The following is a 23,612-nucleotide window of genomic DNA, read 5'->3' as shown; positions in this document are numbered from 1 at the left end:
GCGTCGAGCAGCCGGCCCAGCCCCGTGCTCCCCGGCCTGGCTTGGCGTGAGGCTCCTTCCGCCGGGGGCCGCGGCAGGGCACGGAGGAGCCCAGCCTCGCCACGGCGGGCCGCGGGGCCGCACCGCACCCGTGCAGCGCCGAGCACCCCGCCGCAGTGGCACAGCCCCATCCGCGCGGCGCCCCCTCCCGGCCGCGCGCCTTGGTACAGTCCCGCCCGGCGGCGCCGCCCCTCCCTCCGGCCGCGGCCAGTTGGTACGGTTCCTACCCTGCTCTCCCCCGCCGCCGGCGGGCGGGTGGTAGGCGCCGCGCTCGCGGATTGGCTGCCCGGCCCCGCAGTCCGCGCGAGCTGCGGGTGCCTCAGTGTGCGCGCGGCCGGCGCGGCGCTCGGTCCTGCCCCTTCAGCCCGGTGCCCGGCAGCGGAGGCCGCCGCCATGGCTTCGGGTAGGTGCTTCCGGCCCCCGCGGCCTGAGGCGGCTCGGCCTCCCGCCGCCGCCGCCGCGGAGCGCGGGCGGGGGATGGTGGGCGCGCGCGCAGGCGGGCGCCGTGTGGCGCAGGTGGAAAAGGACCCGGCCGCGGCCATTTTAGGGGGGCGGGGGGGGGCGCGGCCCCTCTTCCCCTCCCCCGCGTCGCCGCCTGGTCTCGCGCTGCCCCGCCGCCGGGGAGGGGGGAGGGGAGCCACGCCCCCTCCGATGGCGCGCCGGGGCCACGCTCCCTCCCCGCGGGGCCACGCCCTTCTCCGCCGGGCCGCCCCGGCCACGCCCCTTCTCGCCGGGGTGCGGGGCAAGCCGGCCACGCCCCCTGGTGTCGTAAGCGGGCGTGGTGCTCCCGCCCCCTCCGCGCTCAGGTGCTGCGTGGGCAGTGCCCCCCCCCAGCTCGTGATGTGCCCCCGACAAGCGTGGTCTGACCCCCCCCCCCCGCCCCAGCGTGGTCTGAGCCCTCCCCAAAGCATGGATGCGCCCCCCCCAGCGTGGGCCGTGCCCCCAGCGCGGGGACCTGCGCTGGCCTCCCCCCATCCGATGCAGCAGCCGCGTGGCCATCTTTCCGCCGAGGAGCCCCCGGAGCTCGCCAGCGTAGCCAGATGGGCAGCTGCACCCCCGGTGATGCCCTAGAAATGCGCTGGCCATGGTTCTTTTGGGTCCTTTTCTCAGCAGAGGCCTTTAGTTGAGCATGGAGGCGCTGTGTTTGCCGCTTTATGCGGCTCAGCTTTCCTCGGGGCTTCCGCGAGCATGTCACGATGCCTTTTCTTCATCTCTTCCGAGGTGGGCATGCTGCCGTCCTGGGAGCAGTGGTGCCCGTGTGAGGCCGGGGGATAGGTAGCACGGCCCGGAACGGGAGCAGGAATTCCAGGGCTGTAGCGCTTTGTGAAGCGAGCCATGGTTTGTTAGCACTGAGCTATTTTAGTGTCCTCTCAACTCATGGTATATAAATGACAGAGAATATACAAATAAAAAAAACCCGCAAGGTATGTTGAAGGGCTGATTTAAGGCAAGGAACGTTTTTTTGCAATTAGAAGAAAACGTTTCTAAAAGGACTGTAAAATTAATTCGAACCATGACATCTCCTACCAAAGGAGTAAATTTTGACAGTAAACTAAAAACACTTTTTTCCAGACCTCAAGTATTTGTCAGTGAAGCACTTGAGAATGTGTCCTCTGTTTTTTCTCTGTTCTTTCTCAGTTAAGAATAATACAGAAGAAATACTGCTAGTTTATATACGAACTTCAGTTTTGAAACATACTCGACAGATTCTTCTATCTTAAGAGAACTATAGTTCCAGAGCTGTGCAAAATGGCTAGGCTGCAATGCCCCACTTGTTTTGCAGGAATTTTTTCTGAGAACTTTTTTCAGGTTCAGAAAAAACGACTGCATATCCAGGAGTTTCCAGAGTAAACTACCTGTTGTTCTAGAAGCCCTTGCAGGCTCTTGTCCATTTCAAGCCCACCAAAATAAATCCTGTCAGAAGTTTGTAGACTTGACAGTCCAAGAAAGGATACTCAGCATGTGGAAAAATGTATAAATAGAGGAAATTCCTGTGATTCCATGTATTTATATTTTACATGCTCCTTATCTGGTTACTTTCAAATTTTTTCCAAAATTTTGTGTTTTGATAGAAGTTCATAAATGAGAAGCTATAGAATCAAATGTAGTCCTTTAATTTATAGCTAATTACATCCTTATTCAAGAATTCTTTCTGAAACACCATTAGTATTCTTTGCTTTAATTAACAACATTAATGGGATATAAATTTCAGAGTGAAACAGTCATTTTAAAATGTTTGTTACCTATTTAACAGTAATCTTTATGATAATTAAAATTGAAACAATGTAAAAAAGTTGACCTTCATGTTGCTAAAATCAATAAACATTTGAGTTGCAGTTCTAAAGTGTTTATTTTTGTTGCTTTTCATTATGTAGTGGTGCTGCCATGAAGTATTTGTGTAGCAGTGCAAAAGGAGAACAGTGTTTCACATCTGAATGAAACCTTTTTGTAGGACATGTGAAATTAATAAAACTTTTCATCTGACCTTAGGTTTTGGTAAATGTTTGTCTTACAGAATGTGAAACTTGATAACTTTTTATTGCCTTGAACAGATACTTCAGAAAAGTTAAAAACACTGCTTCATGTATGAATTGTGTAGGTGAGATCCTGATCTTGGAAAATACATATGAACATGTTTAAATATGTGTGAGAGTACTGGAAGGACTGGAATTATAAGCAGAATGAAGGATGTATAATGAGCAGGCTTTGAGCAATGTGCTCACTGTTTTGACTGGAAAAGGGTTATAGCCTGTTTATTTGTAGTTTATGACATTTATCATGCACTATGAGTTTCAGCTTTTTAGTCAATTCTAGGGGTAGGGATTAGATTTATGCAGAGAGTGGGGAGAAGACTGCAATCGGGGAGGAAAACAAAGAGCTGTTCCTGGCAGTTTTTTTAGACTGTGGTACTACAATATCTATACAAATGTTTGAGGGGATTCGAAAAGAAGGGAAACATTGCAAGGCCGTTATCCTGAATGACAGTACTGGTGAAGCTGGTAGAGAAGGAAGAGTGTTTGGTTTTTGACCAGGAGATGGGAATGTCCAAAGGTATGTTTTTCCTAATGCCAGTAACTTTTACAAATTAGATGCGCCATGTTAAATACAAGTCAAACTTAATTTCAGTGATTTTTTCCCTTGAGTTGCTGTTTTGAAATCCACATTCTTCCAATGTGCTTGTCGTTCAAGACTCAGTTTCTGTGAGAAGTGGTATCTACCTTAACTGGGAGTAATAGTCATAATTTCTGTTTGGACAACTTGTGTGTAAATGAATGTTCAAAACGTTGCATGGTTTAAGGTACTGGTAGTGTTTCTGGTTTTACAGTATGAGAGAATATGGGAAATGTCATGGTTCCTCCATCCCTGATTTCATATCACCAAATTCTGTCCGTGTCTGTGCCCTTCTGACAGGCAGACCTCTCTCATGGCATACGGAAAAGGGGTTCAGTTAGAACTGACCTACTTAGCTTTGCTTGATTAATTAAGCTGCTGCATTCTGCTCATTGATGATGGTACTGTAGTCAGTAGCTGTTAGAGGGGGTTGTGCAGTCCCTGATATTTGAGGAGACACCCGCGAAAGTAGAATTCAGATACTGGGGAAAAAAAAGATTATAAGTTGTCCCCTTCCCGACTTGTGCTTCTGAGCTTCTCTTCTCCCATTCTTAGTATTTACTTGTCTGTTAACAAAGAGGAAGCTGGCTGGTTCTACAGGGAAAGTAAATGCATTATACAGTGTATTGAACCCCCCAGATCCCCAGTTTCTTTCACTTACAGTAAGCAGAGGAATAAAATTTTAATTGACTTGCTTCTTTTTCTAGATTCTGGAAGTTACAGTCAGTCTGGAGGCCAGCAGAGGTATGTTTTTGTTTTGTTGGCAATTAAACATACAAAATAAAAGGCGATTTAGGATACCTAGCATGATATTTGAATCTTTGGGCTTGAAAGGGTGATGATACATTTTTGGAGTTATAGGTGCAGAAAATTTGCTGCCATGAGCCCTTAGGAAGTTTTACAAAACAGGAAAGAGTGAATATTTCTGAAGGGAAGAAAGTAAGCAGGTTGAAATCAGAATGCCATCTTTTATAGTAAGAACTTTTGAAAAATGATTTGTGAACAGTGACATGAATATAGAGCAATATGTTTCATATGGCTGCCTTAAGTTTGTTGACTAAGTTTTTAGTCAAAGGTTATACAAGTGTCAAGTCGATGGTGAAATAGATGTAAAATTTTCTTTTTCCATAGATTAGAGGGATTTTTTTAAAAAAGTAACTCTCATAACTATTCATAATTGTGAAATTATAAATTATAAGATAGCTGCAAGTTTGGAGGCTTTCTGCTTTCATCAGTAGAGCAAAACTGTAGCTTTAACTAAATATGTTTTTATGGAAGTCTGAAAATTACGGATAATAATGTGTTAATGAAAGTCATAAGGTTATGTGCATATAACAGTACATAATTTGAGTTTATATGTGAGTATGATATCAGTTTCAGTACATGGTTCTTCTGCAAGTTCATGAACTGTTAAAGTAGCAGAATAACAAGAAAGTACAATCTAAAGCCAGTGCGGTTTTTGATGATGATATTGCTGTTGAGTAGTCCAACAAATACTGTTTTAACAGCAATCGATTAAAATAAAATGGACTTCTGTAAGAATATACTGAAAAACTTAAAATGCCTTGGATTCATATGATAGGGTTTTCTTTGATCTTGATGAATTCTGGCAACTTACAGTAAGCCCCAACTTTCATGCATTTTAAATATACACTTGAAACAGAGCTGAAGTTAACCTTTTCTCTGATGGCTTTTGTCAGTCAACTACGGTAACCATTAATTTATTGATATATTTCTAATATGCCTACAAATGTTTTACTCAGATTAAACAGCTATATTGGAATGAAAAGAGACAAAATAACAAAAATGCCTTTTTTTTTCTAACTCACATGGAGTACACCGTAAAAATTTATTAAATGCATATTTCTCTTGCAGCTATTCCTCATATGGCAGTCAGGGCAGTCAAAGTTATGGACAAACACAGGTAAGTTGAAAAAAACATTGTGTGGTTTGAAGCAGCTGCTCCTCAGTAAAAACTTGTTCCTGGGTGACTATGTCTGTGCTGGGAAGAAGTCCATTTTCAGCTGTGTTCGGAGTGTGCAGTGGTGTCATTCCAAGTCTAGAGAAGGAAAACTGTCATTATCTGCAGTGGAACTTTTCCTTAGTTGAATATATTCTTTAAATTACAGGGATATTCTGGTTATGGGCAAAGTGGAGACAATTCTTCTTATGGACAGAATTATGGAAGCTATCATGGGAACTATGGACAAAATCAAACAGGTTTGGCTAGCTTGTTACATTTATTGGCAGTAATCAAAAGGTGAATATTTACTAAAAAAATTTCTTGTTCACTTTCTAGGTTATGGACAAGATTCTGAGGGATATGATGATGACTCCAGTTACGAAAATCAAAATCAGAGTTCATACAACCAGCAGTCTTATGGCAGTCAGGGGCAGCAGAAAGGATCATCTAGAGGGTAAGTAAGCTGAGTTAACTATAGCTATTTAAAATACTGTCTAGCAGTTGGACATTCTTAACTATAGTTGTAATAAGTTTCCTGGTATATTTGCTTTAAAAAGAAGTCCCCAACCACCCAGTACTCCCACTCTGAGAGCTCTTTAATACCTGAAAGAACAGGAGGGAGGGGAAGAATATTTCTTTATATAAAGAGGATGAGTACAGCTGTTTTGAAGTCAAGAATGTATTGGAAAAGAAACTTTATAAAGTCTTTGGATAATGACTACAATGAAAAAGAACTTGCTATGTAGTATTTTGATTAAGAAAAATACAGGTCAAGTAGATATCCATTCTTTAATTAGATAATATTCTTTTAAACAGTTGCCTGAAATTACAATAGGAAAGATTGTGATCTTTGACAATAAAAATGATAAGGTATATAAATTTATAATACTCTTTATTAACTTCATATATGCTTTAAGCAAGGAGATTCTCAGCTGTTCTTAGATTTGCAGACTTTATATATGATTTAGAATGCCTTTTTTTGGTCAAAAGAAGAGAAAGGATTCAGAAATATCATTTGAGAAAATTATCTTTTTTTTCCAACTAAATAGGATTCTCAAAACCGCATGCTTTTATCTCTGCATCAGTAACTTAAATGTACATATGTCTACTATTGTCATTGGTTAAGTACTTTACACCATCTTAAATGTATCTGAACTTTTCTTGTGTGATGTGGTGCTTAAATTAGTCTCAGGTAGATTCATGATACAACTTTGAAAGTATCTTGGAAAATACAGCCAGACTTCCCTTAATGCCTTATAAGGGTACTTGATGCTAGAATACATTTATTATTTCATTTATAAATTTTTACATGTATGCACTCCAAGATTACTTCTTACATTACTTCCTTAATGAGGATCATGTGACCTGTTTAAAATAAACTGTCAGGTACTTACCTCATTCTTGTGTCCAAGGTCCAAATATTCTTGCTCTGTTTTGAAAGCTAATAACACTTTAGCAGAACTTCAGCAAACCTTTGCTTGGTTTCTGGTTGTACTGTTATTATTGCAAAACATATTAATATAAACAAGTAATATCCTAACCTGTCAAGAGCAGGAACTAGCATTCTGAGTGTCTGTTTTGCATCCCTAAACAAGGCAGATTCATGGTTAAGCTTTGTTTTGTTTTGCTTTGGTTTTTGAGCATTTATTAGGGTTGTACAAAGTAGAGGACTGGGCAGTAATGTAGTATTTTAACTACCTAGACAGGCAGTGGAAAACAGTGCAGTAGTGCAAAGATTCTCCAACAAGTTCTTTTTAAAGAAATTGCGGGGAAGCTTTCCTATGCATGGTTGTAACAAGTAAGGAGAAAGTGAGAAATTGAAAATGCTAGCAACTTGGAAGGGGATGGCCACAAAATACTAGCTTTCAGATCCTGAGGGGAGGAAATAAAAACAGCAAACAGTGGATGCTCTCAGTGATGGTTCCTGTCATCGGTGATTTTGAAAAGGCCGTAATGGAGCTGACCTATTTTGAAGTGAAGATACAAACAAAAATCTTAGCAATCCGTTTGTCATTGGGATTGGTTATGTTAAAGGTAAGATCTAGGTTAGAATTGAGAGAGAGCAGGTTAGATGGTATTTAAATGAACAGGTTATTTTCAGATTGGTGGGTCCAATGGACTTCATCCTAGAGTGCTTCGAAGAGCTGGCTAAAGCTTTCCTTAGGCTCTTAGAATTCTTTTTCTGAGACTTTTTGGGAACAAGTAAGATTGCCAAAGGCTGGAGAATGGCAAATGGAGTGCCTAATCTTCTGAAAAGGGGATGGGGGAAGGGAGGATGAGGAGAAGAGATGTCAGAGGCCAGTGATTAATTTCACTTCCTAAAAAATAATACAGTTAAAGTGCAACTGAGCACCTAGGCAGAAAATAAGGGGATGAGTAATGGCCACTGTTTCCTGGATGCGATTTGTTCCTCAGATCTATCTGATTTCCTTCTGTGACCGGGTAGCCCAACTGCAGCCTAGAGGAACAATAGTTCTCATATATCTAGATTTTAAAAATAGTTTTTTTTCCACTTTGCATGCTGAATTAGTAAATGGCCTAGGGAAGTATGGTCTAGATGAGATTTTTTCGTGGCTGGTATAAAATTGATTGGGTAACTGTAGTCAGAGAAGAGTAACTGATGACTCCCTCTCAGAATGCAGAGATGCATTGAGTTGGGGTATCCCTAATTTGATATTTGTCAATGTTTCTGATGAAAGTTGGTGGGACAGGATATGCAGATGGCACCAAAGTGGAAAGAACTGCAAGTATATAGCAGATATCATTAGAGTTAGAAATGATCTTCATAAAATGTCTGGAAAAAATAGATTGTAATTCAGTGAATGCAGAGGTTTTTTGGAGGCTGGAATTATCAACTGCACAATACCACATGAGCAGCAGGTGTCTTCCTTGCGGTTCTATAGAAGAGGATTTGGAGTTTAGCAGGTTACAGGCTAAGCAACAGTCATCGTCACATGTCACCACTGAGGAGAGGGGAGAAAGCAAGCATTGTACTGGGATAGGTAAAGAGGAGTGCTGCTGTTAAGTTACTTGTGCAGTTGGAATTGAGGCTGTTTTGAAAGAGATGGTAACATACAGTTTGCTGCCTTGCTTTTATCAGGAGCCAGATATATCCTAGCAGAGATGATACATACAGTATTTTCATATAGATAGGGCAGTAAAGTTTAGGAGGTAACTGCAACTAGGAAATTTTACCAATGTCATGTGTTTTCAACCAGTATTTTGCTCTCTATTCTGTGAACATTTAGCTATTAATACAAATTCTGTTTATTTTAAGTGGAAGAGGCTCTTCTTATGAACAAAAGTCAAACTATGGTCAGCACCAAAGCTCTTATGACCAGCAGTCAAGCTATGGACAAAACCAAGACTCTTATGACCAGCAGTCAAGCTCATATGACCAGCAGTCAGGCTATGGCCACCAGGGCTCGTATGACCAGCAGTCGGGCTATGGCCACCAGAGCTCATATGACCAAAAGTCAGGCTATAACCAGCACCAAAGCTCGTACGGCCATTCTCAGCAATCCTACCAGTCTCAGAAGGGAGGCTATAGCCACAACAGCCAAGGTAAAGCTCACAGGATGAATTCAGTATTGGCTAGTAAAATTGAGCAGAAACAGATGATGTTTTACACCATGAAAAAGTTGTGTTTCCTCGCCTGGATAGATTATTTGATGAATAGATAAAGCTCTTTTTCCACACTTATGTTTTTGGGAATGTTTTGTTTGTTGAGATTTTCAAAACATCACGCAGAGTTGAAAAGCAATCAAGAGTCCCAGAATTGTGGTTGCATTTGTGGGAGGCAGCTTTGCAGATTCCATGTCACTGGAATTCTGCAGTTTCTGGATAGAATTTTCTTCTAAGCTATTTTGGACCTTCTTTCCGCATGATGGTGGCATGTCTTGCTCAACAGTGAAGAACTTATTTGCACTTCACATTCCAGCTTTACCATATAGGTGAATCCTAAGATAGAAGGAAATGGGAAGTTTCTAAGATCTACCCCTTTTCCTCGTTGACTTTATAAAAGTGGCAGGGCCCATGCTCTTTATCTTTGTTCTATCTTCAGTGATCTCTTTTGTCAATACAAACTGAGAAGGCTGTATGGGAGTAGAATGAAAAGTGCATTTTGGACAATATGGGTTTAATATTTGGAAAATGTGGTGTAATTAAACTGTGAAAGTACTTGCATTTGGAGATACATCCTGGCCCTGGAAACCAAAGAAGATAACTGGAGCAAAGCCAAACTTTGCCCCGTTACTTTCTGGAGAAGATAATGTAAGGGAGATGCTTAAGAATTGATAGCTTCCAGATTTAAATGGCAAACTTAAGCAACGTCAAATTTTGTATCTTTTTTTTTTTCCCCAGATGATCGTCGTGAAAAGAGTAGGTATGGAGAAGATAATAGAGGATATGGCGGGTCACAGGGAGGAGGTAGAGGGGGATATGACATGGATGGAAGAGGTCATATGTCTGGATATAGGTAAGTGATCTCATTCCAGTGCCTGCAATTTTTTCCCTTGTATCATATTATTTAGCTATTTTTAATTTGTGTTTATTATATGCCTTTTCCTAATGTGGTTTAGAGTTCAGAAAATGGAAGGTAGTTGTTTTCTAAAATTAAACTTCTGCACTGCACAGAAATGGATTTTACCCAGGAAAAGCTTTTACATTCAGATAGATTGAGGGCAAAGCACTTGATTGTTATGACACACAGCTGCATTTTACTTATGTGAGTTGTAATACAAAAAATGTTAAGAGTCCATCCCTTGAAATAAAACATTGTAAAACCTGTAAAAATTTGTTTCTAATGACAAGAAACACCAACCAGGGGTTGAGAAAGCTTAATAAAATGCATAGCTAAGGTCGCTAACCTGCCAGCAGGGAAGTATTTTGATGACAATAATTATGCCAAGGTTGGCTAGTTATCTTTCTGCTTCCTAAAGAATTCCTTTTCTTATCGTAAAGTTAAACTCTTGATTTGCTGTATTAACATTACTTGTTCTTTACTGTTTTTCTGTAGTTTAAAATTCCTTTAAAATGCATTTTTTATTGTTGGTTTAGCTGTCAGTCTAAACTCATTTGTTTTAGGTAGGTTTTAAATCCTTACATTACTGTTACCCATTCTACCACTGCCTTAGGCCCTGTTCTGTTAAGATTTATGCACGTTTAATTTTCTGCTTGCAGATGATTTTCTGCACATGCATAGGTCTGAGGGATTGGGACCTTTGCTTTAAATTCTGTTTAAATAGGCCAAATTACATTATTATTTCTTGTAAAACTAAGCTATCACAATTGGCTATGTTTTATGTACCTCTGGGTAACAATTAGGGATATATAGAGTGCTCGTTAATGCAAAGTAAGAACATTGAAGCTACCAGTGAGCGCTTCAGCACCTCAAAAAGTGTCAGCATCACTCATCCTTTAACACACTGCACTGTTCTAGGTTATTGCTAGAATTTCTGATGCAGAACTGGAAATATACCATGCTGTTTGTTTCAGCTGATCAAGTTTAAATGAAATAAACCAACAGCGTGTGAAGACTTGGCTACTTTTGAAGTACAAATGCCATATTTCTATAAATAGATATTTTTTAATGGAATATGCTTTGTATAGGTTCTTTTTTAATATTACTTTGGCACAGTCCACTGTGCGATCACTATGTTTGAAATGAGAAAGAAAATATTTCTATTTTTAAACAATATTTAAAGTTCACTTGCTCCCAAGGTGGTCCCAAATTGTACTCATAGCTTGCTGTTTTGATGATCTAGGTAGGCCCTATTTCTCCTAACTGGACGTGGTAGCACAGTTACCAAAAGACTATTAATGGTGTTTTGCTGTGGTCCTTGACAGTGAATTGGATTTTATATAATATAAATTTAAGTTGCTAAGTAATTGCCAAATCCTTTTTGATTAAAATGGAACAGTTTCTTTTAATCGTATCTTTTCTGTGTCAGTAAGGGCTTTCTGTATTGCTATGATGAAATCTGGATTAAAAAAAAAACATTTATAGCTGAGGCATTTCTAATAAGAGGAATGAATGTGAGCTTCAAAAAACGTACTGCTGGTAGACTTTATCACTCTGAAACAAACTTCTGTCTTTGCAGAATAAAGTAAGATAAATGTCTGTGAAAATAAAGCCTCTTGCCCTGTCTTTCCAAGATGTAAGAAAAATTCTTTTACCATGTTCAGACAGATGGTAGTACTCTGTGCACTTGAAATCCAAAAGAAGGAAAGGAGTGAAGGTGGATAGATAAATGAGGGTGAATACATCAAAGAGGGAAAGCATTAGAGACATTATGAAGTCTGTCTGCTTCTGTTAAATGAAACAGTCTTAGTGCTTTTTACAGTGAGTTTTTTTCTGAAACTACAATGTCATAAACGTTTCTTCAGTCTTTCTGCATAATTATGATTGAGGATTGTTTCTGAATCGTGTGTTTTCCCAAAGTCATATGCTTATGAGACAAGTGTAGAAGGTTAAGTTAAATAACAAACTGTATGATCAAGGGAAAATAACTTCAGTAAGGTAAGAAATCATGTTTAGTACTGTGAAAATGTGGGGTTTCAGGGGACATGTTTTGTTTCTTTGGTATCTTTTGTTTGTTTGTTTGTTTTTTCCTAAGAGCAGCTTGTGTTGGAATGTCAGGTCTACCTCTAATAACTAGTTATCATTTTCATTTTTTTTTGCTTCAATCACATTTTAATATTAACATTAAATTGTGAAACTTCCATTGCCATCAGGAAATATCAGTCTAAAAAGCTTGTCTACATAGTTATTTGTACTGCTCTAGCAATATCAGCTTCAATTTTTATGGTGATTAGGAAGTAATGTGTAGGTGAGTTCTGACAACTCAAAAGCTGATCTCTAAATCATTTAAACACAGACTTCTCAAATATATAGCGCTTGGTTTTGGATTGCTCCATTTCTTGTTCCTTAACATTACCAAAAAATTAGTAGTTAATTTGAGATCATAGCTCATGAAAATCTTTTGTGTTAGCTTTTAACAGAAATGTCTTGATTGACATTTAAAAGCAGGGAGAAATTGTTGCAGCTTGTTGTCCAGCAGTAGGAATGTTATCCAGTCGTTGATGTTCTTACAGCTGTGTCGCCCAGTCTGTTCTGTAGTGCTGGGCGGTGCATCCCTTCCAAGTGTCGGTGCTGGCTTGTTGCTGTCCCGTACTAGTGATACAGTGACTTTGGCTACAGCCTCAGTTTTCTACCAAGATTGTTGCTAGTCGTGGTGGCCTATATAAACGTACTCTGCATGCACGTCATCTCATAGCGCTGTGGAGGTACAGTAAATTATCCTGGAATCTTTAGGGCAAAACCAAATTAGCATTTTTAAATTTTGAGAGTTTTTATTTCTATGACTATTTATAAAAATATTTAAAAACATAGTTGATAATGTTAAGGTGTGAATTGTTATTTTGAAAACTAGAATGACTTGAATGTCTACTGTAGTGAATGCATGCAGCACTCATTTTTCTTCTGTGCACGTGCAAAATCATGCAGCACTATGGGAAGAAAATATCTTTTGAGAAATTACTGTTCAGATACCTTAGTTGATATTATTAAGATAGAAAATAATAATTTTCTTATGTGTCAGATGTTCACTTTTTAGTCTTAGTAACTTCAGGTTTTCAAAATTATTCTTCAGATTTTTTAATGGGCTTGAACTATATCTTTTGTGACTTTAAACAACAGTAGAATATTTTTCTACCTTTTCCTTTTGAATCTTTAATAATTGATGGTCTCACAAATCCAATTTTGTGCAGGAACCAAAATCATTTTTTGTTATAAACCCATAATAGAAACGGCTCATCTTTGAGGTCTTATGGCTAGAAAGCAGGTACACTCAGGTTTTGAGAGTTCAGAGTTTTACTCTTGGTTCTTCTTGCAAATTTCTGTGTAGAATAAGTCACTTTTTTGTTAGACTCCTTATTGGAAAAATAAGGAATTAACTACTCATTGTGGTGGTGGGACTGAATTTTTTTGGTTAAGCACCTAAGTAAGAAGTACAGTAGGAATACAAAGTAGGGTCATTTTCTTTCATCTTGGGAAAGCCATTCAGCCAGTGGAGTAGCCGTACCGATGCCATTGCCCTTTTATTGGAATATGTGGACTAAGTGGGAGAAGTTTTGCCTTCGAATTGCTCATCCATTCTGTTTTGGTAAAGCTACGTAGATGCAGTTTAAAAAAAGCATTTACCATTGGGTTAGGATTTGTCATTGAAATCCTAACTTTACTCACCACAGGTTTTTCTTGTGCAGACTTAAGCAAAAAATTACCTACTGCATCTTAATTACTACATTAGTTGTTTGGAGTGGGAATTAGCCTAATGTGGTATCAAGAGGCTGTAGCGTAGTGAAAATGCTTTTTACAGCCATGTGATTTGTATTTGCAATTAATATTCAACTAGTAATGTATATGCTTGAGTTTAACCTTGTGTAGACTTTGGAAAAACACGAACAGAAGCAATAAAAATATAGGCAGCAAAAAAAGCCATCTGGCAGTGATTTTATCGATGCACTAAGCACTCCTTTCTTGTTCATAAAAACACATTCTTACATGTAACTCCTACACATTTGGTGAGACGTAGATGCATGTTGAAGGCTAAAATTTGGATTCTTAGTGCTATTCTGCCAGTATCTGCTCTTTTTTTTTTAACTGTACATTTTTTATCTGTAGTATTGAGCTCTCCAAGTAACTGTGCCTTTAATTTAGAAAGTTATTCCAGCTGAAGTAAGCAATGTTCAGATGAAATATCACCTACTGGAGAGTAAGTGAAGTTAAATGTGTGACAAAGTGCAGGAAAAAAGAACATCTAAGGACATTTTCTCATGGCAGTTAAGTTTTATCACTAAGAACCGTGCCACATACACATTCTGTCTGCTTGCAGTTCAGTCACTTCTATTTTATTATCTTTGGTGGTGGCATTGCTGAATTTTAGCTACCTGTTCATGATTGCTTCAAAGGATGTTAAAACACAAAACTCCATCTGGTCACCCATCTATTTGGTCTATGTGCAAGACTGAAAGAGCAACAGACTGTGAAACACTGTGCAAATATGTGTTTCACGTGCTCTATCACAGTAGTGTGGGAGGTAATTCAATTGCTGTGATTGAGGCTTACATTTGGGATCTCAGTGTGGGGTAAATCAGAGATTGTGGAAACAGCTGCTTGGAACCAATGTTTGAATTTGCTTGGTGCAAGCATAGCCACACATCTCTCGCTTCGTTAAAAGTCTAAAACTAAATTTGTAGAAAGGTGCTAAGAGATAAAACTAATAAGCTCAATGAGAGTAAGTACAAATAACCATCTGCTTCTGCTTTGAGCACTACAGTTTTTATACACCTTCCATGCATACTGAAGAGGTGAGCTTATCCCCTTTTCTTATTTACTGCTACCTCACTGTTTAAGCTTCTGGAGACCTTAGGTGGCTTTGCCCAACATTCTTAGGAGGATAACACTAACTTTATAAATTGCCTATGAAAGGAGACCTAAAAATGGGGGAAGATGTTTGTTTATCATAGAATTGATGCAGGTCTAATTAAGTTCGCCGTGTGAGACTAAGCAGAAGATCACATCCTGAAGCATCTTTGGGCAAAAACTTGTTCTAGAGAGAGTAATTAGAAAGTGTTGATTGCACTAGCATATGCCATCCAAAGTGCACAAATTTAGAAATAAGGCATTGGCCTGTGACTTCCTATAGATTATGCGTATCCAACTCCATCAGATCTCAGAATCATTGTGCACACATTTTACCCTAGCATCCTATCAAAATCTGCACTTTCTATACATTCTTCATCCTGGTTGTGTTGGTCATAAACTATTTTCTGTATGTTTTAGGTTGTTGTGTTTCTTTTTCTTTCTTTTTTTTTTTTTTTTATTTTAAATCTCTGCTGCTATGTACTTTCAAATCAGAAAATGTACATGTGCTGGATAATGCTGTCCTGATGAATTGGGACCATAATCCAGGGTTTGAAAGCTTGGATGATGTTTGCATGATTGATGTATTCACTGTTGTAGTATCTGTTATTTCTGAGTTAATATTCCAGAGAAGCAGGCTTCCTACTGGTAATCGTGTCATGATGAAGTTTTCTTTAACTGAAATGAATTGGAGGTGGCAGAAAGATACTTACAGTAAAATTTATTTTTTATGATGGTTATGGTTTTATCATCAGTCTTTGAAAATAGCCAGCCTTGAATAAAGACCAGCTCTAATATAGCATGTAAAATTCATTAATTTTACCTGTTTAATGAGCAGAATGTAATTGTTTATGAGTAAATAACACAGTCATTTAATATTCAGATGTTTTCTATGGAATCAAATGTTTTCTATGGAATAGCAATTTCAAATCTGCAGCAAAAAATATTTCAAGAAGAGGCCCAGTAAAGGTGATATTCTGTGACAGTATATATGAGGAGTATTACATTTGTCATGAAAGACTATCAGTGACCAGACAGGGAAAATGACTCTCTAAATCCAGTTTTGATAATATCTGTCAAAACCTTATTTCTCTTTTGTCCCTCATTTTGGACATTTTTTTATCTCGCCAGTGTGAAGTAGGCTGTACCTTCCATTCATGACTGCATTTGCTGTAACAGGAAACAGATACACAGTGTTCCAGAGAAATTACTCCCTAATTTTTTCCTTGCCTTTTGCTGGGGTGCATGTGTCCCACATTTGGATTCTGATGCGTCGGCAGATAGACCAGATTAAAACCTGGAGTGATTCCTAGTTGTAAAGCACATTGCTGCAGTGGCTACTCGCACTGTCACATTAGTTCCAATACAGAATTTCTGGAGTTTGGAGATAGCCCTCTAGTTCAGGAATTTAGCCTACACTGGGTTTATCTGAGCCACCTAGTGTGAAAGCTGTTATGAGTTGGGATGGGTGAACTTGCCTGATTTTCAGGTGGCAGTTGTGTTCTCCATGCAGGGAAGGGCAAGCATGCAGTTGTACAAGGCAGCACAAGACAGTCTTTCTAAGACGTGATTATTGACTTTCTAAAAAATCCAGTAATTTGTATTTTTCCTGAAGGCTTCGAATATTGATTATATTGTATTCATAACATGGATGCAATTGAAAATGCTGTTGTGAAAAATCCTACTAGTACAAACATTTACATTTAGTAGAGTTTATTTTCATGCGCATAGGAATTGGAGGCATAACATCCTGTTTAAGGTCCCCTCCTAACCTTTGAAAATTGATGTGTGTAATCTCTTAACTTGGTCTACGTTTTGTGCCACAGGTTTCAGAATGAATGAATTAAAGCTTCACGGCCTCTGCTTTTGAAGCTCACATGCACACACCTTCTCTGTAATGTCAAGTGCTAATAGTACAGTAGGTCCCCACAGACCCTTTCTCAGAGAATGGCTGAATTTGCTAATTTGTCCCCGTATTTAAATGCATAACAATGGAGATTAATTAACTTTAGCTCTTTTTATTTCTAGGAAAGTACCAAAGTAGTAATTACTCCAAAGTAGCAATTACATCTACAATTAAAGCCCATTAACCTTCATGAAAAGAATGTTTCTGTTTTAAAGCCCGATTCGGAATAGCAGTCATTTTGTCTTATGGGATGGGAGGAAGTGTTGAAAAAAGACGTGTATGTGTTAGCTTGAATGCCTCTTTAGGACTCTCCTTCTCCAGTGCAGCACCCTGTGAGATTACTCACTTTCTTGTAATTTAATCTTTGAACACGAATAATTAGTGAGGAGAACATAGAGATGGTGCTTTAGCTGCTAGACAGTAACTCTCAACTTGTGATCAGTTAACTGTAGATTGAGCCTTGGGCTCAGCACATAGAGACTTAAGGAAGAAATCATTTCTTCAATTTTTCCTCTGCAGTGGTGGTGACCGTGGTGGCTTCAAAAATTATGGTGGTAAGTGCCGAGTATCCAAAAATGTTTCAGTGGAAATTCTTTATAAATCTAAAAGCCACCAATATCTTGTTACTATCTAGTTAGAAACATTATAACATTTTGGTGAGGCTGGTGTGTTCGTGAGTTTTAATAGCCAAACTTTTAGCCATAAACTGGATTTCTACTTTGTCAAATTGCATGAAAGAATTTGTGGAGACAGTGACATTCACCGGATTCTTTTTTTGTTGTCGTTGTTACAAATACTGCTTAGAAAGGTACTAGAGAAAAAAAATGTGGTAAACTGCTTGGTGATCTGACAACCAGCATTTGCAAGATAACACCAGCATAACATCAGTGTGGCAACTGCCCCATACTGCAAGTTAAAGAACATAAGAACGCATTAATGTCCTACAGACGTCTTCTATTGAACATTTTAATTTAAATATTCTCTATATCTGCGGTTAATGTCTTAGATCTTAGATGCATTGCATACATAGTTTAAATACTTTCTTGTCTCTAAAAAAAATCACTTGAAAATGTTTTTGCTAAAAATAGTCTTTTTCTTTTTTTTTTTTTTTAACCCATTTCATAGGTCAAAGGGATTATGGACAGAAATCAGATGCTGGTAAGAAAACAAGCAGTGGCTGTGGGGGGATTGTAGTTCTTATGCCATTGTTTTTAAAATGTAAGTCTAGAAAGATGGACGTGGCTGCAGTTTCCATGGCTCAAAAACAATTTAGTTAGAACTCATCTTCCTTAAAAGGATTTTTTTTTTAATTAAAGTGCATGTGAATTTTTGGACATTTTTTCATGCAGTAGGTAAGAATTTGTCTGATGAACTTCAGGTCAACTCGAGCCAAGCAGCTACTTTCACTTTCTGCTAAACTTACATTATTTAAAATGTATACTTCTGATGGGTTTGGATGTCCTATTTACAAGGACAGGTTGAGTGTGTAGCAGACTGCTGATCAGCTGTTGAATGTATTCCATCTCTGATGTACTGCAGCATCTGCAAGTGCTATGCATGCATTGCTGAAGTTAATGATGTTAACTTCAGGATTATGCTCCCTGCTTGTATTTAGTTTCACACAAGCTTCCTTAGGGATTTAAGGGTCTGCTACTGGCCAGCAGGGACCTGAGCTTAAAATACTGCTTTAGTTGTTGCCACAAAGATGTGTACTAAATGTAGTTTATTTTCTAATAGATACAGAGTCTGACAACTCTGATAACAACACCATCTTTGTGCAAGGACTTGGAGAGGATGTTTCAACAGATCAAGTGGCAGACTACTTCAAACAAATAGGTATTATAAAGGTATGCGAAATGAGAAATCATTGGTATGAAGGAAGAGAACTTGTGGAGCTTCTATATTGGAAATGTACTGGTATCATTCAAGGCAGATGCTCGCTCTGACTCCCCAGAAGTTGTAGATAATATTTTTATCTGGATTCCCAGATGACAGCTCATTTGGAAGAAAGTGCTGGTGGTGCCAGCTTACTAATGACATTTAAATTGCTTCATGTCTCTTCCAGTTCTTTAGTTTTTATGACCCTTAACATTAACCCCCAACCTGTTTTACCATCCTGATACTTCAGCAAGTAAGCCTCTGTGTTCCTATGGCTGTTTCTTCTGTATCTGCAGTTCTAAATTAGGACTTCCTGCACTTGACCTCAATTTTTCTACAAATTGGGCCCATCGTTATTTCATGGAGGACAGCCAGGCAGTATCCTTCAATTAAAAGCATCTATTTCTGCAGTCTAACTTAAAGAGGATCTTCTTTCTAATGATACTTATCTGTTATGATTTTGTGCCATGAACCAGCTTTCCTGGTATTCCTCTTATGCTGAGAATATATATTGAGGAAATAACTTTTCTTTTCAGACCAACAAAAAGACTGGCAAACCTATGATAAATCTTTATACTGATAAGGATACTGGCAAACCAAAGGGAGAAGCAACAGTATCTTTCGATGATCCTCCTTCTGCTAAAGCAGCCATTGACTGGTTTGACGGTGAGATTACCTGTTCTTTTCACTATTCATGGATCTAACATGCAGTGGAGGAAGCAGCTCAATAACCTGACTGGGGCTGCGTGCTCCTTTCTGTATTCCTTTTTGTAGGAAGACCTCTATTTCATGGCACTTTGTGTGTGCTGGCTTTCTCTCATTTGGTGGAACAGTTAGTCATTAAGAACACAAATATATATATATAATAAGACAGGGTTTGCTGCTGTGCCTCAGTTGTCCTTGCATGAAGTGTGAGAGCTGGTGTTCATCTCATTCAAGATAGTGTAACTTCTCTTTCAGTCCAATAGAACTATAATCTGTGTTAGCAGCTGGAAGGATTTCCTACAACGTTAGTATTGATATTATTAGTGTTGTAGTAGCATCTTTAGATTTCAGCAAGGGTTAAGGCCATCTTATGCCAAATGCTATGTATATACCCAGTGAAGAACAAGGTTTTTTATTTATACGTTTAGTGGAGAAAGAGAGCAGATTCCAGAAATAAACTAAAACCCCTTCAGGATTGATGCAGGGAACACAGTGATACTCTATTGTAATAATAAACTTTAAAAAATAAGTGCCTACTGCGGTGACCTTGTGTCCAGAGAAATTTAGTAATCTTGGGCAGCAACAAAAGTTCATACTCTGCTTTTGGGGTGAAATAATAATGAACAAAAAACCTGACATTGCACACTTTGATGGCTTATATCTTGCTAACGAAATGCAAACTGATTTTGATTTAGGAGAGTAAAGCAAATACAGCTGTATTAGATAACGATGCAGTCCTGTTTGTTATGTGACAAATCTTGCATTGCTGAGGCATTGAGACTTTATGTTTAAAAAGTTCATGCCTTTCCTTTATTTGGGAATATTTTGTTTTTGTACTGGCTGTTGACTTAAGCCAAGCAACAAGGCTTTTGTTCAGGGGAGGGAGAAGCAGAGTTCTGACACATCCAAACTACCTGTCTATGAGCATGGCAAAAATGTATTACATATTCTTACCATATCTCTAATAAATTGCAACTTGCAGATTGCATTGTAATCAAAATAAACGTGTTTTGGTTTATGGAAAAGCTAGTAAGTACCTTAGTGGTTGCCATCTCACATTTGGGCCAGTGCTTTCACAAATAAGAGATTTCCTCCAGAATCCCTGTGTCTTAAGAGACTTTGTGTTGAATTGCTGTGTGCAAATCACTTGTTCTTTTGAACTTGTCACTATGTTTTTGGGAGTGATAGTCATCTCTCTCTCACTTTCCATCTTTCCACAGGAAAGGAATTCAATGGCAATGTTATCAAAGTTTCTTTTGCAACTAGAAGGCCTGAATTCATGAGAGGAGGTGGAGGTGGTGGACGTCGAGGTGGGACTAAAATCTGTAGAGTCCTTCTTTTTGCATAGTTAAATATTTTTTTAAACTATTACTGGTTTATAAAACACAAGATGATCTTGTAGCTGTGATTTGTAAAAGTGTATGGACCTTTGGGATTCTGGCATGAAAGGGAGTAGTAAGGACAGAACCAACTTAAGTAAAGCAGAAATCTGTAATCTGTTCTTTTGCACAACGTAGACTTTATGCTTTCCTTATGATCTGGAGCCTCCAGTTTGAGTCTCATCATTGCTTATAAAGAGATAGTAAAACAGTGACTCTGAGGCTGTACAAGTTCCCACATATGCAGGTGTGAATCCCAGTGAATTTTTGCTTTTTACAGCAAAGTCTTGAGATACTCTGATGTTTCCAAATGTTATTAAGTGAGGTAATTATCCAACTCCTGCTGACTTAGAGTGGCAGTTGGATGTCTGAGTCCTTTAATTAAATAGAAATTAAACTCCCTGATTCTGCATGATAGAGCTTTATCAGTAGTCCACTAGATATAAATTACCATTTTACAGGAATTTACAAGAAGCATGCTTTGTATGGTGACTGACAACAAATTTTAGTTCTTAAGTTAGGTGGTTTTGGAGGATGATAAAAAGATTATTCAAGGACTTCACCTGGTGTGAAAGTTCCTGATTTTTTTGATGCCGAATGCAGGAACTATGTTGCCTCTGCATTTGTGTCAGATGCATCCTGGCATTAATCCAGACAGGATGTTTTTAAAGATTTTTTGTTTTGTGATGAGCTCTGGCCATACATGATTTATGTTATATATTATTAAATCTTTACAGAATTTTATTAATGCACATAGTGGATTTATATTTGTCCATTGGCAATTCCAGCTGATCAAGTTCCCTTTTATTGCTGAAAAACAATTTATAGAAAATATTTGATGGTGTAAACTTCTCTGGCCATCATGTGCTATTGTTTCATATTTTTCCCCATGTGCCTGAATTCTAAATCTGCTTTTATGCCAATGCATATTTCAGCTGTCCAGATGCATTACTTCAGGACACAGAATCCTGTTGAGATTTGGTGGTGGCTGAAACTTCTGTTGTTGTTTGCGCACATCTTCCAGCTACCTTGTAGCCAACAGTAAATCCAGCATTAAAAAAGTAATTCTTGAATGATGAATTTTGCAGCAGTACAATTGTTTGTCACTAGGAACTTCTTCCAGACTCCCTATGCTTCAAAGACTTGCCTAGTAGGGATTTGATTACCTTAATTGCTTACTCTTTCTTCCGCCTTGGAAGTCTCTCTGTCACATGGGTTCTGAAGCCAGTGGCAGTCCTTAATAAATGTTTCTCATGTATAGGTCGTAGACACTTCCCCTCCTTTATTCTGATTATAATTCTGTCTACAGGTTCACGAGGTGGATATGGAAGAGGTGGGGGCTTCCAGGGTAGAAGTGGGGAACCCAAAAATGGTGATTGGGTTTGTCCTAACCCGTAAGTGTCATTTTAATTGGGCAGTGGTGTTTCATGTGTGCTCTTTGAGTTTCTTGGCAACTAAGCCTGGTGAATCCTCTTGTCTTTCCTAGGGCCTGCGGTAATATGAACTTTGCCCGCAGGAATTCCTGCAACCAGTGTGGTGAGCCCAGACCAGAAGATTCACGTCCGTCAGGAGGTGTGTGTTTAAAAAAAAAATTGCAAAGTGTTAAAGACATCTGCAGCTTTTTGACAAGCCCAGCTGATGTATTGATTTTATATTTTCCTCTAGATTTTCGTGGGAGAGGTGGCTATGGAGGAGAAAGAGGCTATCGAGGGCGTGGTGGCAGAGGCGGAGATCGGGGAGGTGGCTATGGTGGTAAAATGGGAGGAAGGTAAGCAGTTTCCTTTTCCTTGCCTGGTTGTGTAGAATACAGATTGTGGGAGTGATACAGACTGTGGGATAACAGTGTTGTTTATGTGTGCACACAACTGTGCTATGAAAGCATGAATTACAGAAAGGAGTTTCTGGAGGAGATGAATCAGTTTGCCGGGTGAGTGTGTTTTGTGAGCACTGGTGGATAAAGCTATTTAAAAAGGGAAGAATACACAGAAGTAGGTGTCGAGATGTTTGATTGAAAGGACTGTTATTTAGTTTGCTTCAAGGATTCCCTGTAACTTTTTCATTTCCTTTCAGAAATGATTTCAGAAATGATCAACGCAACAGACCATACTGAAGACCACTGTGAATGTTCTGTTTGTCTTCTTGATGCGTTCGATAGTGAAATTGCCAGAGTTTTGCCTGCCGCTTCACCCATGGCCTCTTTGGATAGTGGAATTGAGTGAAATTAGGTTTTTATTTCGGTGGGAGGGACTGGGGCAGTTTGGGAGGATTTTTTTTTTAAGAAAGACATTGAAAATTAATCTTTGATTTCAACATTATCTTCTCCTCTTTTTTTCCCACGTACCTCTTCAACAGGCCCCAAGAAGGAAAAGGATAAACTGTAAAATATTGCCAAAATATGAAGTGTTTTGTAATACAACAATAAATGCTGATTGTTTTATTTGTGAAATCTACTGTTTCCCAGTTACTTCAGTCGCACATATTTCTTTCAATATTCCTTGTCTTCCTGTAGTATGACCTAAGTAATAAATAGGGTCTTGCTTGAAAGTGCACCGCTGCTTTGTCCCTAGCTCTGTGTGCTGTTTGTAAAAGTCTGCAGTTAAGTTGGTGGAGAGCCTACTTGCTATAAGACCTGCCAGGTTTGCAGTAGGTCTTATTCCCCTGCTCATTTTTAATTTTCCTCTCAGAGGTTGAAGTCCTGTGTTGCTTGCATTTTCTGCTACCTGTGCTTTGTTGTACCCTGCAGCCTTCGTGAGGAGCAGGGAGATGGCAGTGTGTTCCCGTGCTGCCAAGGAGCTCATGTTGTCCAGACAATGATAAATCGGAAAACATGGTGGAATGGCTTCAAGAAAGATAATTTGCTACATATCACTGTGCCTTTTAGTTGCTGCTTTTGAAATGTGGGTGATAGCAAAAAGAAGTGGTAGGGGCAGCAGTCTCTTTGAGATAAGATGCAGGTGAGATCCAGGCAGACACATTGTAAGCGTTTGGGATTCAGCACTGAAGCCAAGGCTTGAAGAAGCAAGGGAGGTTAATTATTCCTCTCCAGAGTAGGTCACGCTGCACACGGGAGAAGTGGGTTGGTGGGAGGCTGTGAGAAACCAGCACAGCCACAGTCAGCTTGTGTCCAGTGCTACCTTTTTATCACAAGTGTTGTTTTCTCAGAGAGAACAGCTGGTGGTCCAAGACTCCAGTGGGCAAAATAATAAA

General features: G+C 39.2%; 1 protein-coding gene across 2 annotated transcripts; it reads left to right on the top strand.

Annotated features, from left to right (window-relative positions):
• Positions 1-246: 246 nt before the first annotated feature.
• On the top strand, positions 247-22,851 carry TAF15 (TATA-box binding protein associated factor 15). 2 transcript variants are annotated; one of them, XM_064523374.1, is made up of 16 exons: positions 247-442; positions 3,858-3,894; positions 5,026-5,074; positions 5,280-5,370; positions 5,450-5,567; positions 8,391-8,677; positions 9,476-9,590; positions 16,963-16,997; positions 17,569-17,601; positions 18,181-18,290; positions 18,858-18,987; positions 20,247-20,336; positions 21,715-21,799; positions 21,892-21,977; positions 22,071-22,173; positions 22,476-22,851. In XM_064523374.1, exons 1-16 carry the CDS (start codon positions 433-435, stop codon positions 22,513-22,515), a joined length of 1,419 nt encoding a protein of 472 aa, XP_064379444.1. In that variant the 5' UTR covers positions 247-432; the 3' UTR covers positions 22,516-22,851. The 2 variants fall into 2 exon arrangements, with proteins under 2 accessions (XP_064379444.1, XP_064379443.1); XM_064523373.1 differs by lacking the exon at positions 16,963-16,997 and having other exon boundaries at positions 248-442.
• The last annotated feature ends 761 nt before the right edge of the window (positions 22,852-23,612 follow it).

This window comes from Dromaius novaehollandiae, chromosome 19 (assembly GCF_036370855.1).
Source record: "Dromaius novaehollandiae isolate bDroNov1 chromosome 19, bDroNov1.hap1, whole genome shotgun sequence".
Lineage (NCBI taxonomy): Eukaryota > Metazoa > Chordata > Aves > Casuariiformes > Dromaiidae > Dromaius > Dromaius novaehollandiae.
This window is presented reverse-complemented; position numbering and strand designations above follow the sequence as displayed.